The sequence below is a fragment of the Mesoplodon densirostris genome, chromosome 1 (genome assembly GCF_025265405.1).
Source record: "Mesoplodon densirostris isolate mMesDen1 chromosome 1, mMesDen1 primary haplotype, whole genome shotgun sequence".
In the NCBI taxonomy this organism is placed as follows: Eukaryota; Metazoa; Chordata; class Mammalia; order Artiodactyla; family Ziphiidae; genus Mesoplodon; species Mesoplodon densirostris.
Window position 1 is genome coordinate 69060190 of NC_082661.1, and position 25496 is coordinate 69085685.

Here is a 25496-nt window from a genome sequence, read left to right on the forward strand (position 1 = left end):
CTGCGCCACCAGGGAAGCCCCTTCTGGGATTTTTTTATGGAGGTTTTGACTTCAGTATTTGTGTGTGTGTATGCGGTGGTGGAGGGGTGTTATTTTCCCACCCAAATCCATTAATCTGGAGAGCGGAAAGCAGTTTGCCTGCTTCTTGGTTCCCTGTGTTCATTCTGGTCTCCTCCCTGCAGAACCCAGCCATTGCTGACATCTACACGGAGCACGCCCACCAGGTGGTGGTGGCCAAGTATGCGCCCAGCGGATTCTACATCGCCTCTGGAGGTACCTGTCTGTCCTCGCGCATGGCTCCTTGGCCCATGTGGTGTGCCTCGCCTCCCCCCAGTCCTGGGACCAAGCTGGGCGCCTGGCTTGGGAGGGTGGGGGGTGGAGGAGGCAGGGAGGAAGAGGGAAGACCCTCAAGGAGCGTGGGGATGGCAGGTGGGGCGAACGTGATGAGTTTCAGTTGGGGCTGACAAGGAAAGTGTAAGCCAGCAAAAAGCCCCTTTCCAGAACTCTAGCTGGCCGTGTTCCAGCTGGTTCCAACTCGGAGGTCAGTGGAGATGCTCATGTGAGGTTGGCTGGAGGCCTCTGTGGGCAGCTGTACCGTGATGTATTGGAGCCCATTTTGTGTGTGTGTGTGTGTTTCTGACTTGTAGCTTTGTCTCATGTCACCTTTTGCTGTTCCGTTCCCTGTACCGAGCATACCGCCAGCTTCAGGCAAGCACTTGTTCCATTGGTGGTCAGGCCCTTGGCTCCATCCAGCCGGGCTTTTGTGTGGCTCAGTGGGAGGCTGGGCAAGAGGAGGGACATGAGCTCATCACACTGTAGGATGCTGTATTCACCCGATTCTTCGAGGTTGGTCTTTTACTGTTTACAGATGAGAAAGGGAGGCACACAAGTTAGCATGGCTTACCACGAGTCTCCCATTCGTTCATTCATACACTCAGCAGATGTTGGCTGTCTTGCCTGTGTCCAGCCTGGTCTCAGGCCCCATGAAGAGCCAGGTGGATGAGCTGATGTGGGCCTTGTCAGCCTCCCTGGAGAGTGACAGAAATGAGCAAATTGCTGAAGGAACCAACAGCCAGTTGGGGAGGGCCGGGATCATACACCCCGCAGGCCAGTTGTCTTCAGTGCCCTCACTCCCTGCATGGCAGGCAGTGCAGACCTGTCCCTGAAGGGGTCACCCCTTCCTAGCTGTGCAGCCTTCCTTAAATAACTTACCTTCCTGGGCCTTAATTTTCTCTTCTGTAAACTGGGACTGTTAGTTCCTACCAGATCGGTTCGGGCAGGACCCAGTGCAGCAATTCATGTACAATGCCTGGGGCAGCGCTGTCACTGGTGGGCACCACAGGGGACCGTGGTGTCTGTCACTGAATGCCCGGACACACCAGGGTGACAGGCGTGCTGGCTGACGGCCAATGCTGGCCGCCCGGGGTTGTGTGTGAAGGGTTCGGCCAGGAGCTGGCACAAAGTGGTCACTTCATGATTTTTATGTTTAGACCTACTCTGACTCCATCTGTAAAACTTGCTCTAATTTATATCCTACGATTTACTCTAGCCCTGGGATTTCCCCGCCCCCAACCCCTGCCTGCCAGCAAAACTCCCCTTCATTTAAAGCGCCATGATTTGGGCCTGGTGCCTTTTAAAACCGTGTCTTCTCAGGAGAGAAGTGTGGTTGGCATAGCTTCCCTGGCTGCTCTTTGAGCTGTGGCCCGGCTGCTGAATCACTCATGAGCCCAGGCCTGCCCTCCAGTCCCCAGGCAGGTAGTTTAACCAGACAGGAATCACGGTCTTCAAATGCTGGTGCAGAGACCGTTGCAAAGGACAGTCCACAGAAGTAAAGGCTCCATCTGACGTTTTCCTCTCGTACAAGCGCCCTGACTTGGTGGGGGAAGTGAGGGAGGTTGGGCTGCAGGCAGGCGTGGGCGGTGTGTTTTATGTTTCTAGCAAGCTGGCCCTTTGAATGGAACGAAGACCACAAAACATTTACTGCAGAGATTAGGGCTCTGGGCTAAACGTAAAAATAGTGTGGTGTGTAGGGTTTGGAGATGAGGTGCTGTGCCCTCTGGCTAAGTGGGTTACCCGGCACCGGTGTGCCCGGGGTGGGGCTGGGGTCCCTGAGGGCAGGGGTCCCCGTACCTCAGGAACCCTGCAGTCACTCCTAGACCGGTTTCCAGCCTCAGATCTGCGAGTCTTTAGATCCCTGTAAGTCTGGCTGGTCCACGTTCTGCAAAATGATCAAACCTTCTGGAAGGCCCATGGGAGGAGCCCATGCCAGGGGCTGGACCTCCAGCTCTGAATGAGACGGCAGTCTGTGCCCTGGGGGACCCTGGGTCCTGTGTGATGGTTCTCAGGGCAGAGCCATTCCGGGGTCTGATTTCCCTTTCTAGGGGATCTTCCCAGGCTGCGGGGTAGAGGCTGTCCTGGATAGGGTTCTCCGTGCCCTGAGAAGGATGTGAGGGTTGCTTAGGTGCGGCACGTGGGAGGAAAGACCAGGCAGCAGAGCCAGAGCGGGTGTGAGCAGAGGCCACCCCCGCCGCCGCTGCTGCCCCAGCAGTGCTGGTGTGCGTTCCACACCAAGGCGGGGTAGGGGGCAGGCTCACCACAAACGGTCATTACCGGATGCAGCTTATTGTCTGGGAGGAGAACTGTTCCCAGTGATGCAAGGAGGCCTTGTTGGAGGGAGGGAGCCCCTTCCCCACTGTCACCGTCTGTCCCCTTGCACTGCGGTGCTTTTCTCCGTAGTCCTGTAAGTGCGTGGACGTGTGTGTGTGTGTGCGCGCGCGTGCGCGCGCGCCAGCGGATGCCTGGTCTGTGCTGCGCCCCCAGCACCTGGCACAGGGCCTGGTACCCAGGTGCACCTGGTCAGGGCCGCCCTCATCGGATGGGGCCTGAGCGCCTGGTCTCCAAGCCCCACTGTCTGTTTCCAGCCCCAGCTGCTTCTGAAAAGAATCAAATGCATGAGTTGGGCCCATCAGAAGAGGCTGATGGTCCGGGCAGGGAGACAGTGGGAGAATGACTAGGATGCCTGGCCTGGAGGGGGGTTGAGCTGAGGGAGGTACAAGCGGGTTGCCCGTTGAGTTCAAGGGGTGGAGAGCTGAATTCAAGGGGTGGAGAGCAGCTTCCTACTGTCTAGGGGTGGGGAGGGGAACGGGCTCAGCCTTGCGCCTGCAGACGCTGTGTTCTCCATGACTCCATGTAGCGCCCTGGGCTGACGTGAGCACGGGGACCACACAGCCCGGCGTGTGCATGAATGTGAGCACGCGCGTGAGTTTGTGTTTCCTTCCTGTACACACAGTGCTCCTTTTCTGGCTCCAGCCTCTGCCCCTTCCTTTTCTTTCCCCGTTGGCCCATTTGTTTAGTCAAGGGACTTAACTGGCTCCGGTCAGCCTTGGAGCTCGCCTCGGGCAGCGTGCCAGGCAGTCTGGCTGGACCTCATCCAGAGACCAGGGCCCCCGGGACCTGCTCATTAGTGCTGTTCACAGGGAGGCCAGCATCTCATCTGTGCCACGGCGGACGTGAGCCCCGTGTGCTTGCCCACGGGGAGGGGTCTCCAGTGGCTTCTGCAGAGCCTTAGTTAATTCACTGACAGTGAGAACTAACTCTAACTCGTTACAAGTGTCTGCGGTGTCCTAGGGCCTAGTCTAAGGCTTTATACGTGTTGACTCATTTTATCGTCATAGAAGCCTTCTGGTGGCATGTTATCCCCCTTCTTGTGGGCGTGGTTGTAGGTGGTGTTTTAGGCCTACAGAGCCGTGTGGGGCAGGGGCCATCCCGAACAGAAGTTGAAAGCTGTTCCCACTGGAACAGTCTGTAGACCTTGCGTTCAGTGCTGAAGTGGCCAGGGGTCCTGGATACAACTCGAGCTTACATGCTGGGGGGAATTGGCCCAGACCTACATGGGGCTGAGGTCTTAGCCTCAAGAGTTAGTTTAAAATGCTCCACTTTTCCTTCTTATTTGGGAAGTCAGTGCTCAGTTGGGAAGGGGATGTGTCAGGGTTGGTGCTGGGAACTTGGTGATGGGATGGTGGTGGGGAGAGAAGGGGGTGTTACTTTATCACCCATCCGCTGCAAATGCTGCAGTGAGAACAGGCCTGGCGTCAAGTTCTGCCTCTAGCAAGACTCCTTCCAGCACCCACCTGCGTGTCTTCCAAGAGGGTCTCCGTCATGGCTCAGCCATGAGTGGTGGGATGGTGCCTCGCTCTACCGAGTACGGGCTGCCGATTGCCTGAGGCAGGGAAGGAGCTCGGAGGGGGATGGGGCCCCCGTGCGGGACCCAGCATGCCCCAGGCTGCCCAGCTGCACACACAGCAGTGCCCTCGTTTGTACTGGTGACCGCAGCCCCTGCACGGGAGATGCAGTGTCACTAGTACTGCCGTGTTTTACAAATGAAGATCTTTAGCTCCTGAGTGTTAAGGAAGTGGCCCGGGGCCTGTATGCCAGTTAGGTAACCCTCCAAGGAAAGGAATACAGTCATTTCCCAAGCTGCTTCCTGGGCGGCGGGGAGGGGGGGGCGGTTGCCACCGTGCGTCCCTGGGCTTCCTGTCACCCATGCAGGGCTTGAGATGCCTGTGATGCCTGGAGAACTGCAGAGACCCCTGTTGGTCCTCATGGAGGCAGCAGGCTCCGACTGACGGTGGCTGGGTGGTGGTCATCTGATGAGCACACACGCCTTCTCCCAGCTACGCCTGGCCAGCTCCAAAACCCTGGGTGGTGCTGGGCGGCCATGCCTTGTGCCCACGTGGCCCTGGCACAGTGGTGAACGTGGCTCTCGCCGCCCCGTTGTGTCCGCAGATGTATCTGGGAAGCTGAGGATCTGGGATACCACGCAGAAGGAGCACCTCCTGAAGTATGAGTATCAGCCTTTCGCTGGGAAGATCAAGGACATTGCTTGGACGGAAGACAGTAAGAGGATCGCAGTGGTCGGGGAAGGAAGGGAGAAGTGAGTCTGGCCTCGACCCCTCCTGCCTGTGTCCCTTGCTCTGCTTCCTTTCCCGCACGCCCCCGGTGGGAGGGGTGCGGTGACGTCGCTGCAGCTTGGATGGGTGTGTGTTGAGTCCTGTGGGTACTGGGCTTCCTTCAGGGTGGGCTTCGGCAGCGCACAATGGAAAACCACACGTAACCACGGGGAACCCCCAGGGTTTGTCTCCGGGCCCAGGCGCCTTCTCTGATCTGACGTCCTTGGCCCTTCACCTCCCAGAACCCCAGCTGTCCTGCCCACGTTCCAGGCAGCAGGAAGCAGGAAAGGGAGCAGGTGAAAGCGCTACAGCTCCTAAGAGTGCTATTGCGGTCCCTCCCAGCAGCAATGCCACGACCACCCCTGCCGAGAGTGAGGCTGGTTGTGTTCCCTAGTTGGGCACACCCCATGGCCACCTTACTGAGGAGGGGGCGACAGGACGCTGGGTGAGCGGCCCTGGGGGGCTGCTGCACTCACGGGGCCGGTGACCAGCAGGGTCAGTACCGCAACCCAGGTGTCTTATTCTGAGTGCAGTCAGGGTTCCCTCCCCGGCACCTCTGCCGCCCTCAATCACTTGTACTTGGCAGACACTTATCTTTGTTTCCCTTACCTAGAGGCTCCTCGTAATGTGTGTTCTGATAGGTGTTCATTCTTCCATAGCTTTTCTTCAAGTCATTCCTGTTGGTCTTAATTCCTTCTTCATTCGGTCACAAATGGTAACCCAAACAGTACATTTTCGTTGACTATTGACTGCTGGTTGACAGTAAGGCAGCATCTCCGTTCTAGCAGGGGATGGTAACCGATGTGTCTCCTGGTCCCCAGCCCAACCCCAAACCCTGCCCCCATCCACTGCCCCGCCCCCCACCCCTTATTAAAACTGCTGTGAAGCTGATGAAGCCTCGAGCTGTTCCCTGGCAGGTGCTTTTAAGGCACCTTCATGTGGGAGGCTCCTTGGGTCTGGGCCATGAGACACAGACATGTAGTCCCTTCCCAGAGGCACTTGGGACTGCTTCTGCTTGTTTTCCTGTCCTTCAGACAAATCCTGGGTGCCGTCAGTGTTGGCTCTTTTGGGGAGCGTGTATGAAGCACAGTTGTGAGCAGGGCCGCCCTGCCAGCACCACTGCCCTCTGACTGCTGGGAACACAACTGCCCGTGGAACACAACTGTCCCAGGACTGACTTTTCTCTCCTGTGACTCCCCTCCTGGGTAAAGGTTCGGAGCCGTCTTCCTGTGGGACAGCGGCTCTTCTGTGGGCGAGATCACGGGACACAACAAAGTCATCAACAGCGTGGACATCAAGCAGAGCCGGCCATACCGCCTGGCGACCGGCAGCGACGACAACTGCGCTGCATTCTTTGAGGGGCCACCATTCAAGTTCAAGTTCACAATTGGCGTGAGTGGGCTTCTCCGGAGGGTGGTTTTTCGGTGAACTTTATGGTTTGTATGTGAAGCCAGTGGAGTCTAGACCTGCTAGATGCTGATGGCAGAAGGTCGCGGGCGCACAGCATTAATGCCAGGATGGGGCGGGGGTCGCCCTGGGATGATGGGTGTATTTCTGGGTGGGGGCAGGCACAACTCTGATGCTGTGAGACCAGGCGAGCATCCTGGCCCGGAGGTGCCTTGTTAGAAAGGGGAGCCCAGGCCCAGCAGCAGCCTGCCCTCTAGTTGTACCAGCTTGAGATCCACTGAGCCACCAGAGTGGCAGAGGAGGTGGGCTTCCAGGGATGTCTGGTTTTGTCCCCTCCTGCACCTCCCCGGGAGAGATGATGAGGGCAGGGTCACACCTGTAAAGTGACACAGGGTGAGCAGAGTTAGGAGCTTTGCCTGCGGGTATGTGCTCTAAACGCCCCAGTGGAGTGACACAGGTTTTGGGTATAAATGGCTCGGGGCCTCAGTCCCAGCTCTGCACGTGCTCCCTGACTGAGGCAAGTGCCTGAACCCTCGAAGCCTCACCTTTCCCGTCTGCAAGATGGGCGTGGAGACATGGATGTGAGAGCATTTTAACCATGGATTTGATCTGTGCATAGGGCCCGCAGGCCCAGAGCGGCCCACGATGCTTGTTTCCTGACGTGGGGTCTGAGGCTGGAGCACAGAGGAAGGGCGCCTGGCAGGGGGTGGCCCTCAGGCCGGTGTCAGGGTAGCCATGGTTCTGAACCTGCCCTCCCAGTTTGTCTTGTGAAAACACTGGAAAGGCAGCCAGCACCAGTGGTGGAGGTGGAAGTCAGCGCGGAGGATGCGAGGTGCTTTACGGCCAGCTCTTTCCTCTGGAGGTGGCTGGGCTGGGGTTGGCCGAGGCCTGGGGACGTGTCTCGAATGTTACTGGCTGGCTGAGGACTCCTGTTAACTTTGATGACAATGCAGTGAAGCACGAAGAGCAGGCAGGGCGTGGCCGGGAAGGCGGTGACGTCCTCAGCGGGTCCCCAGGGGAGGGTCCCTGGGGACAAGACTCGGGGGCCATGGGCAGCATGACCAGACACAGGTAGGTCTCGGCTCGAGTGCAGAGGGGCTCTCCAGGTTACCTGTTTGTAGTGAAATGGGGTTGGATTCATCCCGGGGCCACCGAGTGGGGCCTGGCTGGCTTCTGTGCCCTGGCTGGCTTCTGTGCCCTGCAGGGCAGGCAGCCTGGAGTCCCTCCCGACACCCCCCATCTCCCAGAGGCTGGCTCTGGGGCTGCTGCTCATGGGGAGGTGGTGGCACTGTGTTGGAGGCCATGGTTCAAGGTTGGTGTGTCTTAAGTGGGATAAAGTACCCTGGGACACCGGTGAGTCAGGCTGAGTCAAGTAACTGGGCTTCCTGCACGCCGCCCAGGGGAGGAGGGAGGGGAGGTTTCCTTGGCAGTGAGAGGCCGTCCCAGCTCGTACCCGTGAAGTAGCCCCGCTCCCCACGCCCGCCACACATGTTCTGTTTGGCTTCACGTGGCCATAATCTGGGCTGTGGATGGGCGGGGCTCCTTTCCCTGTCCCCACCCCTGCAGAAGGATTCATTTCTTCTTTGCAGATGCGGGTTAAACCCTGCACGGGGCAGTTCGGTGGCGGGTGAGTGGAGCCAGGATTCGAGTCCAGAGTTGGCCCAAATCTGTGCCCCTCACCACCCTGCCAGGCTTCCCCGTGTGCTCACTTGGGGACTTGGCCAAACGTTCTTCCTCTTTCCGTTTTCCTTTCTAACTTGAGAGCCCTGCCCTCACCCTGTGGCCCTGGCAGGCACCTGTCTCCAGGGTGGGCACACAGCTCATCCCCAGGTCTTCCTGGGTAAGGACCTAGCGAGAGATCAGAAGGGGCTGTGGACCAAGAATGGGGGACATGGGGTGGCAGCCCAGTGCTTCAGGTGGTGGCTCTGCGGCTCTCCAGCTGGCCGTGCCTCTGGGTCCCCGGGAAACGAGGTGAAGATGGCCCTCCTCCACTGGCCCTGCAGAGCTGTGGGGACGACAGGCGAGATGCTGGTGGACGTCTCAGTGTCCGTGAGGAATTGTTGGGTTTCTTTCTGCTGGAAAGGACTAACAGGCTCATTTGGCCTCAAGCAGGAAGGACAGGAGGACACTCGGGTCCCCCACACCCACCTGAAAAGCCTTGTAAGGCGCTGACAACTTGAGATCAGCCTGTGACTTTTCCACGTACCCGCCCTAGGCCCTCACGGCCGCAGAGTAAAGCTGTAGCGTGCAGGGCTGCCCTTCCGTCCCGTTCCAGCTCCTGCCACCTTCCTCTTGACCTTGTTCAGGACCACGGGGTAAGGGGTGGTTATGTGAGGAGCACAGAGGGGTCGAGTTCAAATTGCTGCCTCACAAAGGAATAAGTGGTGTTCCGAATTTCAGTACAGGCCAGAGCAACTCCAAGGAGGCTCAGCCCCGCATGGAAGGAAAACAGTATTGCAGACACATAGGGCGGCCACGTGGAGCAAGTCAGGCCACCCGTCCACCCTGCTGGCCTGAGTGCAGGGGTCCAGTTGCTTTTCCTTCTTGTTCATGAGTTCATTAGCTTAAACCAGCTTCTCGTGTTGGCAGAGTGAGAGTGCAGACGAAGCTGATTCATGGCCCAGCTTTAGCCGGACTGCCCTGGTTCCCACCTGGTCCTCTGTCCTTGTTTACCGGAACCTGAAATGGGCTGAGAGGCTGTAGGAACACCAGGTGGAAGACGCTTTCCCCTGGAATTGGCCCCAGCCCACCTGGGGCAGTGACTCCAGGGTCACAGGGGACCGGCTGTGGGACAGAGGCCATGGACAGCACGGTCTCCACCTCTGGTGTCCTGTGCGCAGGGATTTAGGTTCCCCTCTGAGGCCCTAAGGGTGGCCTGAAAAGAAGTGGGCAGGTGGACCTTGCCTCTCCCATGGAGGCTTCTTCCTGCTGAGTGCATTCCTGTGATAGACACGTCTGGATGTGTAGTAACAGGCCCCACTAAGCGTCTCTGGCTCACCTGTGTGACTGTGCACCTGGCCCACTATGGCATTGGGCGAATTTCTATGCCTCTCCAGCCTCTGTGTCTTCCTCTGTCGGGTGAGCAGGTTGGCTGCCCAGGTGACCGCAGACACTCCTGGAGCGGGCGCCTCTGAGGGCTGTGTCCACAGTACATGGGATAGTGTGTGTCTGATGAAATGATTGCTCAGAGCAACAAGGGTCAGGACCCGTATTTGCCCTGGGCCTGCTTGTCCGTCTGTGACCATGTGATCTGGACTGGAAACTACCTGCCGCATCTGCCCAAGCCTCTGAGAGCAGGTCACCCAACCACACCTGGCGGCGAAGGGGACGCCTGGCCTTCCCTCCTCTGCACGGGTGGGCTGTGCACCCTGTCACCTGTGTGTCTCACATGTCACCTAACGGGGAATTACACTTCCTTCTAGGAATCTCTGTGTCTGCTATTATTACAAGTATCACCTTCCTAGACAAGTAAAATTTGAGTTCTAAAATGCAAGGTTTTCAGGTTGTTTTTTTCCTGTTCCCTGTGTCCTTACAACAGGGCAGAAAGGGTCAGTCTCCTTCCCGGTGAACTCCTGAGCCGATGGCAGGGAGTGACCTGGCAAAGCTCTGTGGATGGTCAGTGGCCCAAAGAGAATTAGAAGGAGCCTTTCATCCCTTCATCAGGTCCCCTTTCTCCAGGGGAAAGTGGTAACTGGGCAGGCAGATCTGTGCTGGGTGACGGGAAAGGCAGGGCGAGGGATGTGGTGCTGCCCTTCCAGGCACTTTACAGGAGGACCTCGCAGAGAGAACAGGGAGCCCGGTTTGGGAGGGCGCGGTGGCCTGAAGGAAGGCGAGGCAGCGTTCCAGGTCAGGGTGGACACCCACTTTTGGAGTGCAGACCGTGGAGGCACATGCTGCTCCCAGTAAGGCAGCGGGTGGTGGGCACGGGCGTCTGAACTGCTTGTCCCTCCACAAGCCTGTGACGAGGGAGCGCGGCAGGTGGGCACAGGGCATTTCAGCGTGAGGGTAAGAGTCCTGCTGCAGGACACAGCTGAGGCTGGTGGAGCCGGGAGGGCTCCCAGGGACACCTGAGCTGACGGGCTGGTCAGGCCGTGGCGCCCAGTGGCGCTGCATCCCTGCCAGTGACGTGGACTTGGGTGCATTCCCTAATGATTGCTAATTGCTCCCATCTCAGGTTTCTCAGTGGTGGGGGGAGGGGTAATGACAGGGTCGGGGAGGTAGTGATGGGGGGACAGGTGATAACAGGGTTGGGGGGTGATTACGATGGGGAGGTCCCACCAGAGCTCCGCTTGGCTGTGACTGAGGCCAGGCGGGACAGCCCCACCCCCAGAGGTGGCTGCATGGAGTGGCGCTGCGCCTGCGGGGTGGTGCTGCCCCTCCAGGACGGTTAGCAGGGATGGGGGCCAGGAGCCCAGCCCAGTCATCTGAACCCCCCCCCATGATATTTCCCCAAGCCCGTTCCTTCCTGGTCCTCCGGCCTCCCCTCCCTGTGGACCGGGCTATTTTTAGCCCTCATTTTTTTGGTTAATGGGCTGCTCACTGTTCCTCCCTTTAAATGGGCTATTTCAGGAGCAGACATCAGTCTCCTGCTCATTTGGGCTCTTGGCTCAAGTTGCAAGAAAACCTGACAGAACTTTCTAAAGCCGCAGCGCCCAGTCCCCAGGGTGGGCGTCTGCCCTGTCCAGTCTGAACCCCGGGAGCCCGTGTTGTTCTGGGCCTGGGGAAGGGCACCCTGCCCCTGGCGGGGAGACGGACGACCGACGCGTCCACACGCGTGACATCCCCTGTAGCACCGGGGCGCAGAGGGGGGCAGGCGGTCGGAAGGGGGGGCAGTGGCGTAAGCAGGTGGCTCTGGCCTGGTGTCTGTGCTGCCCCGCTGCGGCACCCTGACCCCTGACCCGGGTGTGTGGGGGGCGGTCCTGTTTTCTCAGGGAACCACTGTGCCTGGAGTTTGACGAGTTGGAACTGCAGTGTAGCCGAGGGTCCCTCTGGTTCACGGCGTGTTCTTCACGCCGCCCACCGCAGCCCCCCTTCGGCCCCGTGGTCTGCTCCACCCAGGGGAGCTCTCGGCATCCCGGTTCTCGGGGGGTCTGGCCGGGGCTCGGTCTGTCCCAGGGAGCCGGCCCCAGCCTCCTCCCCCCGGAGCAGCAGGGGGGGAGGTCAGGACAAGAGGACCAGACGTTTGGGCAGTTGTGTAGGAGGTTCTGTCACTTAAGAGCTTTGCCTTTGACCTCCTCCAGGAGGAGCTGTGTCTGCCTGTCCGTCCTCCCCTTCACACAGGGTGGTCCTGGGGGGATTGGGAGAGGCCTGGGGGCTTTGTCTCAGCAGCCCTCCCACCGTGGGCTCTGAACCACCCGAGGGACAGAGGGCCCCGGGCCCTGGCTGTGCAGCTGGCTCCCCGCCCGGCCTGCCTGCCTCCTGGCCAGGGCCCGGGGCCAGCTTGCTCCCGTAGAGAGCTCTGGACGGGAAACCGAAGACCTAGGCTCTCAGAACCCAGCCTCTCCAGGCCGGGGCTGTCTTCTGTGGAAGGAAGAGTGCCCGAGGTTCCCCAGGGCCCCTCGAGGTGGTAGGATGATGGGTGAGTGACAGTCACGGGGGAAGAACAGTCAGAGGGCCTGAGAGATCCCAGTTTGGAAAGATCATTGCTTTTGTTGTGTTGCGCGCCTCCTGGGAAATGGCCATCCTCCAGCTCAGAACACAAACCTTAGAGCAGGAAAGCTCGGCCACAGAAGCAGGATAAGTGTACCCGAGAAACCAAGAAGGCGAAACAGGCCTTGGCCATGGGGGGATAACCCAGGCTCTGCCTCCATCTTCACGTGGTCTCCCTGTGCCTGCACCGAGTCCAAATCTCCCTCTTCCCTTAGGGACGCCAGTGGTGTTGGATCAGGGCTCACACTAAGGCCCTCATCTCACCTTGAGTACACCTATAAAGACCCTGTTTCCAATAAGGTCACATTGACGGGTACTGGGATGTCAACCTACCTTTTCAGGACACAAGTCAACCCGTAACGTTACACAGTCAAACACATGCAGCTCCTACCACCCCAGCAGCTCCTGTTTTAAAATTGTTGGTGGTTTACCTTGCTGGGTGCAGGTGATGCACTTTGAGTTGAATTGCTTTTCCTGCAGGTTGGGCGTCCATGGCTGCAGGGGCAGTTAACCCCGCATACCTTCAGGAGAGTTGATAGCTAACGCTTCTTGCGTGCTTGCAGGTGGGGTGGGAGAGCAGCCAGGCTTTGCATGGGTGGCTGGTGGGGTTTTCAGAGGATCATTCTCTGATGCAGACCCTTCTTGACTGAGGAAAGAATGAGTTCATTTACTTATTCAGGTAACGGAATCACCCCTGGAGATCACGTCTCCTCAGTCACTCAGACTCTTGTTCCCACAAAGGTCATCACCACTGTTTAATTTCTTTAAAACCTCAGTTCGTTCAGCAAATGCCCGCTGAGCACCTGCTGTGTGCCGGGCCCGGGCCAGGCCCTGGGGGCTCGGGGATGAGGCCTCACGGTCCCGGCCTCATAAGCATAAGGGTTCCGGCCTTGAGCCCCCTTCCAGGGCTGGAGGGTGGGTGGGGGGCGTTTCTGTCTGCGGAGCTCAGGGAGCACATCACAGCGGAGGGAGGCCTTCCAGGCAGAGATGCACCCAGCCACGGCAGGTGGGCTGGGACTCAGGCTGAGCTCTAAAGTCTTCCCGTGGACCGGCATCCACACGCGTGGTGGTTGTGGACCACGTGGTGCATAGAGAGCTTTCCTGAACTGCCTGTCACCAGATAACTGTCCCACTTCCTGCAGGACCACAGCCGCTTCGTCAACTGTGTGCGGTTCTCTCCTGATGGGAACAGATTTGCCACCGCCGGGGCCGACGGTCAGGTAAGGGCTGCGGGTCCTGGAGGGAGGGGTTCGTCTCTTGGTCTTCTGCGATGGTTCAGAACAGGCCGACTTAGTAAAGCTGGTCTCGATGTACAGCTCCCTCCTTCCCCCTCCTGGGATGCAGCTCAGTTAAGGGGCTCTGTCCTCAAAGCATGGTAGGCCCATCTCTCCATCTCTCTCCTTTTAAAGGAGCTCGAAACTCATCTGTTTTTAGATTCTTTGTTGTAAGAGCCACAGTCTTGGTGCCACCCTCTTTTTTTTTTTTTTTTTTTTGCGGTACGCGGGCCTCTCACTGTTGTGGCCTCTCCCGTCACGGAGCACAGGCTCCGGACGCGCAGGCTCAGCGGCCATGGCTCACGGGCCCAGCCGCTCTGCAGCATGTGGGATCTTCCCAGACCAGGGCACGAACCCGTGTCCCCTGCATCGGCAGGTGGACTCTCAACCACTGCGCCACCAGGGAAGCCCGATGCCACCCTCTTGATGGTGGAGCAGGGATGAGGAGGTCATTTAGCGTGCCGGCTGCTGGGCTTTCACACACGCACGCCTGATCCTCACCTATTTGTGTTTCCTGAAAGATCTACATCTATGACGGGAAGACGGGGGAGAAAGTGTGTGCACTGGGAGGAAGCAAGGCTCACGACGGCGGTATTTATGCTGTAAGTATGGGTCCGTGTTCACTACTTGGTCTGTGGTTGTGGTCGGGCCGTGTCTACGTTTATTGTCATCTGTACACACGTGTTAAAGTTGGAAGCTTGAGACGGGGGGTTAGAAGTAGGGGCAGTGGCAGAGACCAGGGTCACGTGGGACACGGTGACGTGGCCTGGAGAGGCCAGTGGCCAGGATGCTCGTCCTGTCCTTGCCCTGGTGTGTCCCACCGCCTTCTGGGCCGTCCTCCCTGCTCAGAAATGGGGGCTGTGGACAAGCTGCTGTCTGAGTCTCTTGCCCCTCTGGAATGCTTGACCCATGACCACCGTTTGTTTGAGTAGATCAGCTGGAGTCCCGATAGCACCCACTTGCTTTCTGCTTCCGGAGACAAAACCTCTAAAATTTGGGACATCAATGTGAACTCTGTTGTCAACACGTTTACCATGGGCTCCAACGTTCTGGACCAGCAGCTGGGCTGCTTGTGGCAGAAGGACCACCTCCTCAGCATCTCCCTGTCCGGCTACATCAATTACCTGGACAAAAACAACCCCAGCAAACCTCTGCGGGTCATCAAGGTACGGCCAGGCTGTGGAGCTGCTGTGTGTGCAGGGGCTGGCCGGAGGGGAGGTGGGCGCCCGGCCAGACGTAGGGAAACTGAGGTGAGGTGAGGCCCAGTAGAATGGCAGGATGCTGGTTGCTTTGGGGACGTGAGTTTAGCAGAGGTGGGAGGCGAGATGCCACGTTCCCCTTGAGCCTACCGTGAAGCTGGATGCTCGGGGCCTGGGGTTCAGGGCAGCAGCCCGTGCCCCTGCTGTCAGGGTTGTTTGTCTCGAGGGGATCAGCGTCCCCCGGTTAGGAGGCCACTGGCTGTGTCCACTCGTGAGGCAGGACCAGGAAGATGCTGAAACCCAAGATGGGGCACGTCGTGGGGCACCACCGCAGTCATGGGTAGCCAGCAGGCCTTAGAGCTGGGCCTTGACAGTGTGCGGGGTTTGAACGTGGGAATGGGTGTGGGCAGGCACTTGTCCTCTGTGGTTAGAGCAGGCATGAGGGAGTGGTGGGGAGTGAGAGGAAATGGACTTGGACAAGTCGGTGGAGCCCGAGGTGCAGAGGCCCGAGGTTTGGGCAGCAGGGAGTGATTGGAGGGCTGGGAGGACCCCGTTCCTGCCTCCCGTCCTCGTCGCCCAGGACGGCTCACTCAAGGTCGGCTGATCACCAGGGTCTGCCCTGAGTGTCCCCTCCAGTGGGGACTGTTCCTTGCCCCTCCGTCAGCCCTGGAATTTTTGGCCTCTCAGGAAATCGCAGCCAGACTAGAAGCTCCTATGTCCTGGGGCCCTGCTTGGGCACTGCCCATTGCAGACCTGCTTCTGCTGGAGAGTGGGCTGCGGTGGGAACTCGGGGTCAGCCTCGCCTGCTCTGTCACCCTGGATGAGCTGTGCCCTCAAGGGAGGGGTTTCCATAGCCCAGCTCCACGCTGCACCCCGTCCTGGCAGCTGAGCCTCCTGGGGCCAAACCCCAGTGCTTCCTCACACCCTGCTCACTCAGCTGCTTCAGGGCTCTGCAGACAGGCTCTGGGAGACGGCTGGGCCCTGTGGGGTTGGTGTTGGCCAGCCTGGGACTGGGCCAGCTGCCCGGCCCTGCAGTGCTTTGTACATCCCATCCCACAGTCTCTGAGGTCTTGGCCCTTGTGGACTCGGTGTACAGATGACCTTGCCCAAAGGAAGGGGCCGAGCCTGGCTGTCTGCCCCCTTAACCCTGTGTGAGTAGCTCGTGAGGCCCAGGTGGGCTCGGTGCCTGCTGCACCCCATTCAGGTGGGGTGTTGCTGACGGGAAGGGGTGATCCAGAGCAATAGCTGCTTCGGCCCTCAGTGCTGGCCCTGCACCCTCTGCTTCCACAAAGGTTTATCTGACTTGGCCACTGGGGCCACTTGCTCCACAGGCTTCCAGCCCAGTGTGATGAGTGTAAAGTGAAGGTGTGTACATCCTGTCACAGAGCCCAGGGGAGCTGGGAGGGGCCCCCGGCGCAGCCACTTCTCTGGGCCTCCATGCGATGGGGAGAAATTGCTGGAGAGAGTCAGGCGTTACTGTCTACCTACTTCCTCTTCCCCAAAGAGCAGCTTCCCGTAAGCCGCCCTGATGCTGGGCTCAGGTGGCTGTCCCAGGCATCGCCCCATGTCTGCTGGCGCCCTGGGAGTGATGGGGGCCTGGGCCTGACTGCTCCCGCTGATGTCACTGTCGCCGACAGCACAGGCGCTACCAGCCAGGCTCCTGTCCACGACCCCCCGCCATGCCCCGCCCAGGTCAGCTCAGGAACCTCGTGGGCGTTTACAGTTGTTGGAGAAAACATCCCAGCCCTCCTGCCGCACATATATGAGTCCTGAGCAGTGTTTGGTGCTAATGTCGGGCTGTGAGGGAGCCCAGTAACAAGCTGGAGTTAGAAGAATGTAGTTAGAATAGCGGTTCTCAGCCCCAGCGCACGTTCAGATCACCTGGGAGCTTCCACAAAGGGCTTGATGCCTCTGTACGGGCCCAGTGGGATGTGGTCGGAGACCAAGACCGTGGGGACGGTTCTTAGGTTCCGGTACTTTTAAGACGTACCCAGTGACCCTGCGGCTCAAGCTTGAAGGCGCATCAGTCACCTGAGCCAGCCTGCTTGTTAGAACACAGTAGGTGAGCAGCACCCCGGCGCTCGGAGGGTTCATCTGTGGGACGCTTGAGAGCTCCATTTCTCACAAGTTCCCGGCGAGGCTGCTGCCCTAGGTGGGGGCCATGCACAAGTCGCCAGCCGTCTTGTTGAGCGCAGGTTCTCAGTCTCCAGGCTGCATGGGGCGACACTCCCAGTGAGGCCAGCACTGGTCTGAGGACCATGCTTTTTAAGTAGCAGGGCCAGTGGGTTGCTGTTCTGTTCACTGGTTCTCCCGTCTCTAAGAACTGTGTGTGCCTTTCTCGGAAGATACACACCACACCGTGCAACAGTCAGCAAAGCTCAGAGGGACCCGCCTGCCTCTGGTGCTGGGAAAGAACTATGATTAGACCAAACCTCCGGGTTGTTTCCATCCAAGGAGCAGTTACAGGGGAGGTTTAGTGCCTTTCTTGAAGCAGACAACTGGTTGTAAATGAGTGATCTGGGCCCACCATGTTGCCGGTCGGGGAAATTGTGGGGCCCCAGCCCTGGGACAGCCTCGGGGGGAAGGGGAGAGCTGGGAAAGAAGAAACCTCACGAGCCAGGGGCTGGAGCTGGAGCTGCGAGCTGTGCTTCTGGGTAGAGGATGAACCGTTCGCAGCACCCGGGACCCCCTGGCCTCCGAGTGGCCTGGGGGTCCCCCTGCCTGCTTCTGCAAGGGTTGGTCCCTCCCAAGACTACTCCCCGCTACTGCTGCTTCCCCCCGGGTAGGGGCTCACCCTCTGTGGCCGTTTCCTCCTTGTGTGGGGAGGGAGGGTGACCGGGTGCTCTGTTTGGGCTTCCACTAGACCCCCGTCCTCCACCCAGGTCGGGTTGAGTGCCTTGGTGGGGAGGCCCGAATGTCGAGGGTTTGAAGGGTTTGTCAGGTGGTCGCTCAGCTTGGGGCTGTTTCGGGCCCACCGGGGCTGTGGCGTTGAGGGCTCTGCCTCCCCTCCCAGGGGCTTAGCCGGTGGAGAGCATTTGACAAGCACAGGCAGGATGGCGTGTCCTGAGCTCACCCCGCCGCCTGTCTCCTCCGCAGGGCCACAGCAAATCCATCCAGTGCCTGACGGTGCATAAAAACGGCGGCAAGTCTTACATCTACTCTGGGAGCCACGACGGACACATTAATATCCTTCAACTCACAGCGCTGGCTGGCTCTGGGGCCCCTGGCAGGAGAGTCGGGAGTTTCCTGTTCCCACGGTGCCAGAGGCAAGGCCAGCCGGCTGGCAGCCACAGGGCTCCTCTGAGCGGTCTTGGCTGCTGGGAGGTGCCGTTTCTGTACTCGGGGCCTCCAGCTCCAGGCCGCGGCCTTGACCTGACTGGTCACGTTGTGCAGCCTTGAATGGTTGCCGAACCTCCCTGAACTTGAGCTGCTTCTCCCTGTTTGTGACCTGGTGTCGGCCTCTTCCCTCTCACAAGCAGCAGCAGAATCAACGTGTGTTAGAATCCAAAAGGACTTAGAGCCTTTTGGGAGAGTCCCCTTATTTTAAAAATGGGGAAAGTGTAGCTCAGATGCCTCAAGTGCCTTCCCCAACGTTGCACCACTTGGCGACGGCTGAGCTGGGCAGGAACCGAACCCCCGCTCCCCGGTGAGGGGCTTTGCAGTCCCTCCGAGACGTTCCCGGCAGCTCTTCCAACCTCCTCCTCCCAGGATGGCGAGCGTGGGAGGGGTCGTCTGAGGGGCCCGCCTCAGAGTGTGTGTCGTGGCTGCAAGAGAGGCCTGCCCTCGTGCAGCCTGGCTCCTGGTCCGTGGCTGCCCTGCCCACTGGAGGGGCTATTCCAGACCCCCTGCTTCTCCCACCTCCGCAGACCCGCCTGGTCTGTAGGGTTTCCTCCCTGGGAAGGTCTCCCTCAGCCCCGAGGGAGGAGGGCAGAGACGTCACCCTCCACCCCGCCATACGTAAGGAGATGGTACAGCGGAGGGTCTTGCCCAGCGTCCCCCCTCCTGGAGCCGCCCCTTCCTCCCCACTCATGCCCCGCCCCGATGTCTATGCACCGTGACGTTAGCCCCCTGCGGTATCGATGGCTGGCGGTCCCTTCACAGGACCGTGTCAGGAGTGGAATACACACGCAGCTTCCTAAGGGAACAGTCTTCGGTGCAAATGAGACTCTCATTTGTTGATGTAAAAAGAGAATCTCGTAACTTAAAACACCTCACACCTGAGCCCCTCAAGCCGACAGTCCACACGCTGGCCCCGCCCAGGTGGGTCAGCCCCAGGCCCATTTACCTGGTGGCACCTAGGTGGCCATCAGGTGAGCCACGGGGCACAGCCAGCCCCCTGCTGAGGGCCGTGGGCTGGACAGCAGGCTAGAAAGAGCCGGGGGAGGGGGGCTGTGTTTTGGCGCAGTTACGCAGGGTCCCAGGGAAAGGTAGCTTCCTTCCGAGCCTGCTCTCGGAGGGAGGCGCTGTGCTGTTCCATTGTTCCAGGGCAGCGCAGTCCCGTGATCTGCCTGGTTCCTGTCCTGAAGACGGGCAGCCTGTATCTAACTGGGTGTGTGGGGTTGTAAATGGCCTACTGGCCCTCTCCCCAGAACGTCTGCTGCCTGAAATTCGGAGTTGGACGTGCGCAAGGAGTCCCCCTCAGGCCCGGGACAAGGGCCTGGCTGCAGCCTCCCTGGGGGGCTCGCGCCGTGCCCTGGACGTCAGACTCTTCCTTAACCCCTGTTCCACATTACTGGGATTCAGAGACGGGGGAGAACGACTCCTTCGCCGGGAAGGGCCACACGAACCAGGTGTCCAGGATGACCGTGGACGAGTGCGGGCAGCTGGTGAGCTGCAGCATGGACGACACTGTGCGGTACACTAACCTCATGCTGCGGGACTACAGGTGAGAGCTGCCCGGGGCCCGTGTGCTCCCCGCCCTGAGCACGTCCCCGGTGAAGCCCTCGGCGGGGCCGGGCTGCTGCCCTGAGCCTCAGCTCAGGAGAGGACCCGGGGCAGAGCCACGGCCTGGTCCCCCGGTCGCAGGGGCCCATTCACTGAGCCTTGGGGACGCCACACTTGCCAGTTACGTGGAATTTTTCTCCATTCACCATTTTCAAGAAGTTCTTTGCGTGTGCAACTTTTTCTAGTTTGTGTTTTCATCGTTTTAACCAAAAGTCAAGGTAACACAATTTTCACCCATGAAAAGTACCAGGTTTTCTCTTTTTTTTTTAATTGCCCTGTAGAGGAGACTGGTTATGACTGCGGGCAGGTGGGGTCAGAGCTCAGTTTTGTCTGTACCCGGGGAATGCCGGGGTCTCTAACTGGTGGACGTGGGCAGAAGCCAGGACAGGGCAGCTAGGGGGGCGGCACTTGGCACCGATGCGTAGGAACAGGGAGTGATCCCTTCACTTCCTCTCGCCACCCACTTCCCCTCGTCCCAGCCCCCATCGTGACTCCTCATCTCTCTCCCAGAGGCTGAGAGTCTTCCCTTACCCCTTCCTGTGTTTTAGCAAAGCCTCGTGCCGTAGAGATCAAGGTGGAATTGCCTTGAGTCACCCGAGCGCTGTGGTCCTGCAGTGAGTGTGTATTTATACCCGCCCTGTGCCCTGGAGACTGAAATAACGACTTCCTCCTTTCCACAGCGGACAGGGAGTCGTGAAACTGGACATTCAGCCGAAGTGCGTGGCTGTCGGCCCCGGGGGCTATACCGTGGTCGTGTGCATCGGTCAGGTACGGCTCCCAGCCGGGTTCGGTTCAGGCTGACGCTGCGCAGTGTCTGGTCCCCACGTCCCCTGTCACGCGCGTTCAACCTCGTTTCTACTGAGCCCCGTTTGCGTGTGCTGAGGGCTTCCCACGTGTTCGCTGAATCCCCAGGAGTCCTATCGGGTCAGGCATGGCGTCATCCCCACCTTACAGGTGAGGAAACCGAGGCACAAAGAGTAAGTTGCCCAAAGTCTGCATCTGGCAAAGGGCTGAGCTGGGATTTGAACCCGGGCAGCCTGGTGAGAGCCTGCGCTTGAGGGTCACACGCCCTGCACATCCCTCGCCCGTGAGGCCCACGAGAGGCACGGCCCAGGCAGTTGTGTCCATTCACATTCGAATCCCAGCCCTGCAGCATTGGGGTGGTGTGGCTTCGGGGATTTTCCTCACCCTCTCTGAGCTTTAGTTTTCTCATCCCTCGCAGCTCACAGAGAGGATTATGAGGAAGTATGTGTGGGGCTCCTTGTACCATCTCCATGAGCAAGGAGGCTGACAGTGACCATGACTCCCTGTGGCCACGTGATGGGCGGGTGGCGTAGAGGGCCGCTCCCCAGCACAGTGGGGTCTGGCGTTCAGCCCCGCAGCCTGGGTGCTCATTCAAGGCGGTAAGGTCTCTACACGCCGTCTCCTGGAATTTCTGGAACGAAGCACCCTTGACTGAGACCTAAGCCTGACCCACTTTATCCAGGATCCTGCTCTGCAGCAGACGCCATCTGTCAGCGGGCTGGGCATCCCAGCATGCAGATCAGAGGAGGCGGGTGTGACGGAGCCCCCGCCCACTGGCGCAAGTGACAGACCCACCGCCGAAAGCTGTCATTCCCTCCTCCGTTCTGGGAACTTCAGTGCTTTGGGGAGAGTGGATTCCTGTGTGTCCTAGATAACACGAACCTCCTCCTGTCAAGCAGTTATTGCAGACAGCCTGGCCAGTCAGCAGGGGCACAAGAGGAATCAAGGGCCGTGAGCGCCTTAGCAAGTGGGGGAAAGACTGGACGAGGACCTTCTAGAAGGACGGGCGGGAAGGCTGCCGCTCCATGGAGGGGGCTCCCCCAGCCTCGTGTCTGAGCACCTGGCCTGTAGGTGAGAGGTGAGACTTTGGGCTCTGCGGCCTGGCTCGGCCTCCCCACCTGGCCTCAGATTCCTGTCTGGAGCTGCAGTCGGGACAGGCGGTGGCCTCTGAGGCTCACGCTGGGCTCACGTGGGGAAGTTCAGGGAAGAGCCGCCTGGGGCTCTGCTCTGGAGGGGCTGGCGAGTGCAGGGTCCAACCCCCAGGTTCCAAGGAGTCTAGGGCCCACGGGGTCAGGTGTGACGATTGTCCTGTGACGTACTGTCTCTGCCCTGGTTCTCTAGGGCATCCTGACCTGAACTCCCCATGGCTGGTCATAGGGTCCACACAGTGTCCTGGAGGGGCCTGCGATTTTAGGTCAGGGAACAGCCACGTTCAAGTGTTGCCTCTGAGGCAGATTTGGGCCAGTGCCCTCAGCCTTTCCCTGTCAGATGTAGGTGGGTAAGTGCGCTTCCGGAGTCGGGCAGATGATGCAGGTGAATGTTTCTCAAGGTGCGTTTTCTGTAGCAAATTTTAGGGAGGGTGCTGCTGCCCCCCCGCCTGGTGCTTCTTTGCCTCCTCTACCCGACGGCACAGCCCACGACGCACCCCGAGGGCGGGGAGGGGCCTGCTTGCCCTTGGGACAGCTGGTGGCTTGAGCAGGGATGCGATGGGGTGAAGCCAGAGCTGTCACAGAGAGAGGCTACCCTGTTGGGGACGGTCCAGTGAATTAGAACCAGGAGAGGGTAGCAAGGGGCGAGAGGGGGTGAGGATGGTGGAGGGTCACCGTGCCAGGCGGCCTTGGGCTGTGCGCCAGAGGGCGGAAGGCACACTGTGGCTGCCAGGGCGGGGCTTTGGGACCCCACGGCCCTGTGAGCTGCGGGGCTTGCATTTCATTTGCTCCTATACACCGGGAGGTGACCCTGCCATCCCAGGGATGGACACACCGCGCTTAGTGAGGCGCGTGGCTCCCACACGGTGGGCTGTAGCTGCTGTTTTGTTTGCCTTTGCTAGGCCCGGTGTTTAATCTGAGCCCTGAATTCCGTCTCCGTGACGTCTAGGCACTGCTGGGTTCTTACCCCTGCGAGGCCGAGGTTCAGTTCAGTTCATGAGCCAGTGTGTGTGACCCATCCCGTCCCCTCCACCCCGCCAACCCCCAGCAGCAGGGGGCTGAGCCAGGCCACCAGGGCACTTCAGTGAGGCCTGCACACCCGGGCGCTCAGCCCCGTCTGAGGACCGTGTGCTGCCCTGTCAAGTAGGAGGGAGCCAAGGCAGGTGCTGGTGGGGATGGGGCAAGGGGGCGGTGCACTGGGTGCCTCCAGGCCACTTCGCTGTGAGCCGTCTGTCCTGTCCTCCCTTCCCTGCCGGGGCTGAGGGCTAGTGGAGAGCCTCGCAGCGCTGTTGCCTACCTGCTATAGTCAGCACCTGGGTTCGCTCCCAGCAGGTGGGGCGCCAGTCCTATGTCCCCGGGCTGCGGGGACTCATGCACTGACATCATCAGTTTTTTCACACACCACGGGTCAAGGTCACAAAGGGTGTTTTTTGGACCCGAGAAGCCAAAACTTGGAAGTCAAGCCTGTCCTGTTCATTTCCCGTGTCAGCTTATAGCTTCACCACTTCCGAGGGCTGCGTCCTCTTGAACCAGTGAGAACTCAGCTCAGCAAAGATCACTTATTACACTCGACGTAGAGTTGGAGGAACTAAAGTTCAGGCGTCAGATGGTTTTCGACGAAGCCCGTGCGGGTGGTGATAACAGCCCCATTCATATTGACAGATTAGGAAGAAACACCACAGGGCTGGGGCCGGTCCCACTTAGTGTGGCTGGAGCCCCGGCCTGGCCCCCAAAAGGTTGAAGATGGAGCCCAGCCCAGGCCTGGGCCGTCTGTCCCGGGGCCTCTCTCTAACGGCTGCCTGTGTGTTTCCCAGATCGTCCTGCTGAAGGATCAGAGGAAGTGCTTCAGCATCGACAGCCCCGGCTATGAGCCCGAGGTGGTGGCTGTGCACCCGGGTGGCGAGACGGTGGCCATCGGGGGTGCGGTAAGGCCCTGTCCCCACGCCCTCCGCCCTGGGGTATGTGGCCGGGCTGGGGGCGCTGTGAGCTGTGTGGGTGCCGGGCTGCCTCAGGGCAGGAGGGATGGCGGCGGGAACCAGCTGGGGTGCCTCCTGCCGCCCAAGTGAGAGCCTCCCTGGGCTGCCCTGCAAGGCCACCCTCCCCCCAGGCTGCCAGCCCCTGGTGACACAGCAGCCTCCCGGGAGACCAAGGGTCCCGGGCAGTGAGGCAGGCTCTGCTGGGGTGCGGGCCCAGGGCAGGGATGCCTTGGCCTGGGGAGCTCGTGGATGCAGCACGTGGAAAAGGAGTTGCGTCCCAAGCCGGGCTCGCTGGGCTCAGGGAGGCGACAGGAGATTCTTCACACCCGTGAAGTGGAGTGCCAGCCTGAGGGTTTCAGTTCCCCTTGAGTCTGACTTCCTGTTGCCCGCATCCTGGCGGCTCCTCTGGCCCCTGCTCTTTCCCCTCATTTCCTGGCCCCTGAGGAGAGGTGCCTGGACCCTACGAGGGTGGGGCGTTTGCTAGGAGCCGGGCTCGACAGAGCAGGGAGAGGAGCCAGGTGCCTGAGGGCATCTGCCGGGTGTGGGGTACAGGGCACAGGGCAGATGGCTCTGGCCGAGGACAGTCGGGGCAGATGAGGGGCCCTTGTTGGAGAGCTAACTCGTGTACAGGTACTTCTCAGAGCTTGGCCTGTGGATGCCTGCGCTGGAACTTACTGGAGTTTTTGTGGAAAAGGCAGACTCGTAAGCCCCCAAACACGCAGAATCACAATTGGGGGGTTCTGCGTTTTAATATAATTTTAATGTAATAATTAGACTTATTTTAATGTAACTCTGCCCGCTGTGCCTTTACAACCACGAGAGCTGCCGCAGGGTTGTAGGAGTTGCCCTCTGGTGCCAGGGGGACAAAGGAGCAGCTCTTCTTGCACAGGAGCCAGCACGTGGGCAGGTGGCCGAGCCAGGGCAGTTGTTAGGAGGAAAGGCGCTGCTTCTTACTGATACCCTGGTGCCTCCCTCCAAAAAGAAGGGCGTCGGGGGAGTGTGTGTGTGCGCGCACGCACGCGCGTGCACGCACTCACGTGTCGGGAGTGACCCACTGCTGCTCTGTCCTCCCACAGGATGGGAACGTCCGCCTATACTCCATCCTGGGCAGCACGCTGAAGGACGAGGGCAAGCTCCTGGAGGCCAAGGGCCCTGTGACGGACCTGGCGTATTCCCACGACGGCGCCTTCCTCGCCGTGTGCGACGCCAGCAAAGTGGTCACGGTCTTCAGCACCGCTGACGGCTACTCGGTGAGTGCGCAGGCCCCCTCCCTGTCTCCACACTGGGCAGTGCAGACGGCTGGAGGGGGCCGTGGCCTCTTTCCCCTGTCGTCACCGACCGGGCGGGTGCCCAGGACACGCAGCTTCGTTGCTCCTAGAGCGTGAATGACGTGGGAAAAGGACTTTCCCTGCTGTCCAGCAGTTTGTGGGCCCGAGACAGAACAGCTACCAAAAAGTTAGGGGCCTGGGCGGCAGCAAAGCTACTATGAAATCAGGCTGGTTGGCTCACCTGGGTGGCCTGGTTCAGTGACTTCTGGAACCTTATTTTTCTCCTCTGTCAAAAGGCTTAGGCTAGATTTTTTTTTTCCCCCTTGAATCTCATTGCTGCTTCAAGTCCTATAAAGTGTGAGCCCTGGTTGTCCGGATGTGGCCTTGCACTCAGGGGCAGGGGGATTCCCTAGCGGTGGATGGGTGAGAGAGAGGACCCAGTTGCCAAGGCCGTGGAAGCTCATCCCGCTCTGAGCAGGACAGCCAAGGACACTGTCGTGTGAGGTGTGAGAGTTCCCATGTGTCACCAGCCAATCCTGTTGGGCAGTGTTAGTCGCATTTCACAAACAAGACTGCACTCTGGAGGTATTCGGTCACCCGCTGGGTGTGACTGGACCACAGGGCATGGGGCAGATGGAGGGTCCTCCAGTCCCTCCCATGGAGTCAGACTGGCCCCTTCCCCCCAACCTCCAACACTTAGGATGGTTTTGAAATCTACAGCAGAGTCAAAAGAATTTTCCACCTAGATTCTACCATTACCATTTTACTGTGTCACGTTATCCATTTAGTAATCTAATTTTTTAGTGCATTTAAAGTAAATTACAGGCATCTGTATAATGTATCAGCCTACGTATTATTAACTAGAGTTCAGTAGTTTT

At 59.5% G+C, this 25496-nt stretch overlaps 1 protein-coding gene across 1 annotated transcript in view; it reads left to right on the plus strand.

Moving 5' to 3' along the window:
* WDR1 (WD repeat domain 1) overlaps nt 1-25496 on the plus strand; it is a 39550-nt gene that overhangs the window by 10934 nt on the left and 3120 nt on the right. Inside the window, exons 3-13 of the mRNA XM_060104132.1 lie at nt 183-273; nt 4786-4933; nt 6161-6341; nt 13148-13225; nt 13801-13881; nt 14212-14445; nt 17575-17667; nt 19212-19363; nt 20103-20190; nt 23189-23299; nt 24427-24600. Of these exons, the coding sequence (XP_059960115.1) occupies nt 183-273; nt 4786-4933; nt 6161-6341; nt 13148-13225; nt 13801-13881; nt 14212-14445; nt 17575-17667; nt 19212-19363; nt 20103-20190; nt 23189-23299; nt 24427-24600 (1431 nt within the window). The remainder of the gene's footprint in view (nt 1-182; nt 274-4785; nt 4934-6160; nt 6342-13147; nt 13226-13800; nt 13882-14211; nt 14446-17574; nt 17668-19211; nt 19364-20102; nt 20191-23188; nt 23300-24426; nt 24601-25496) is intronic.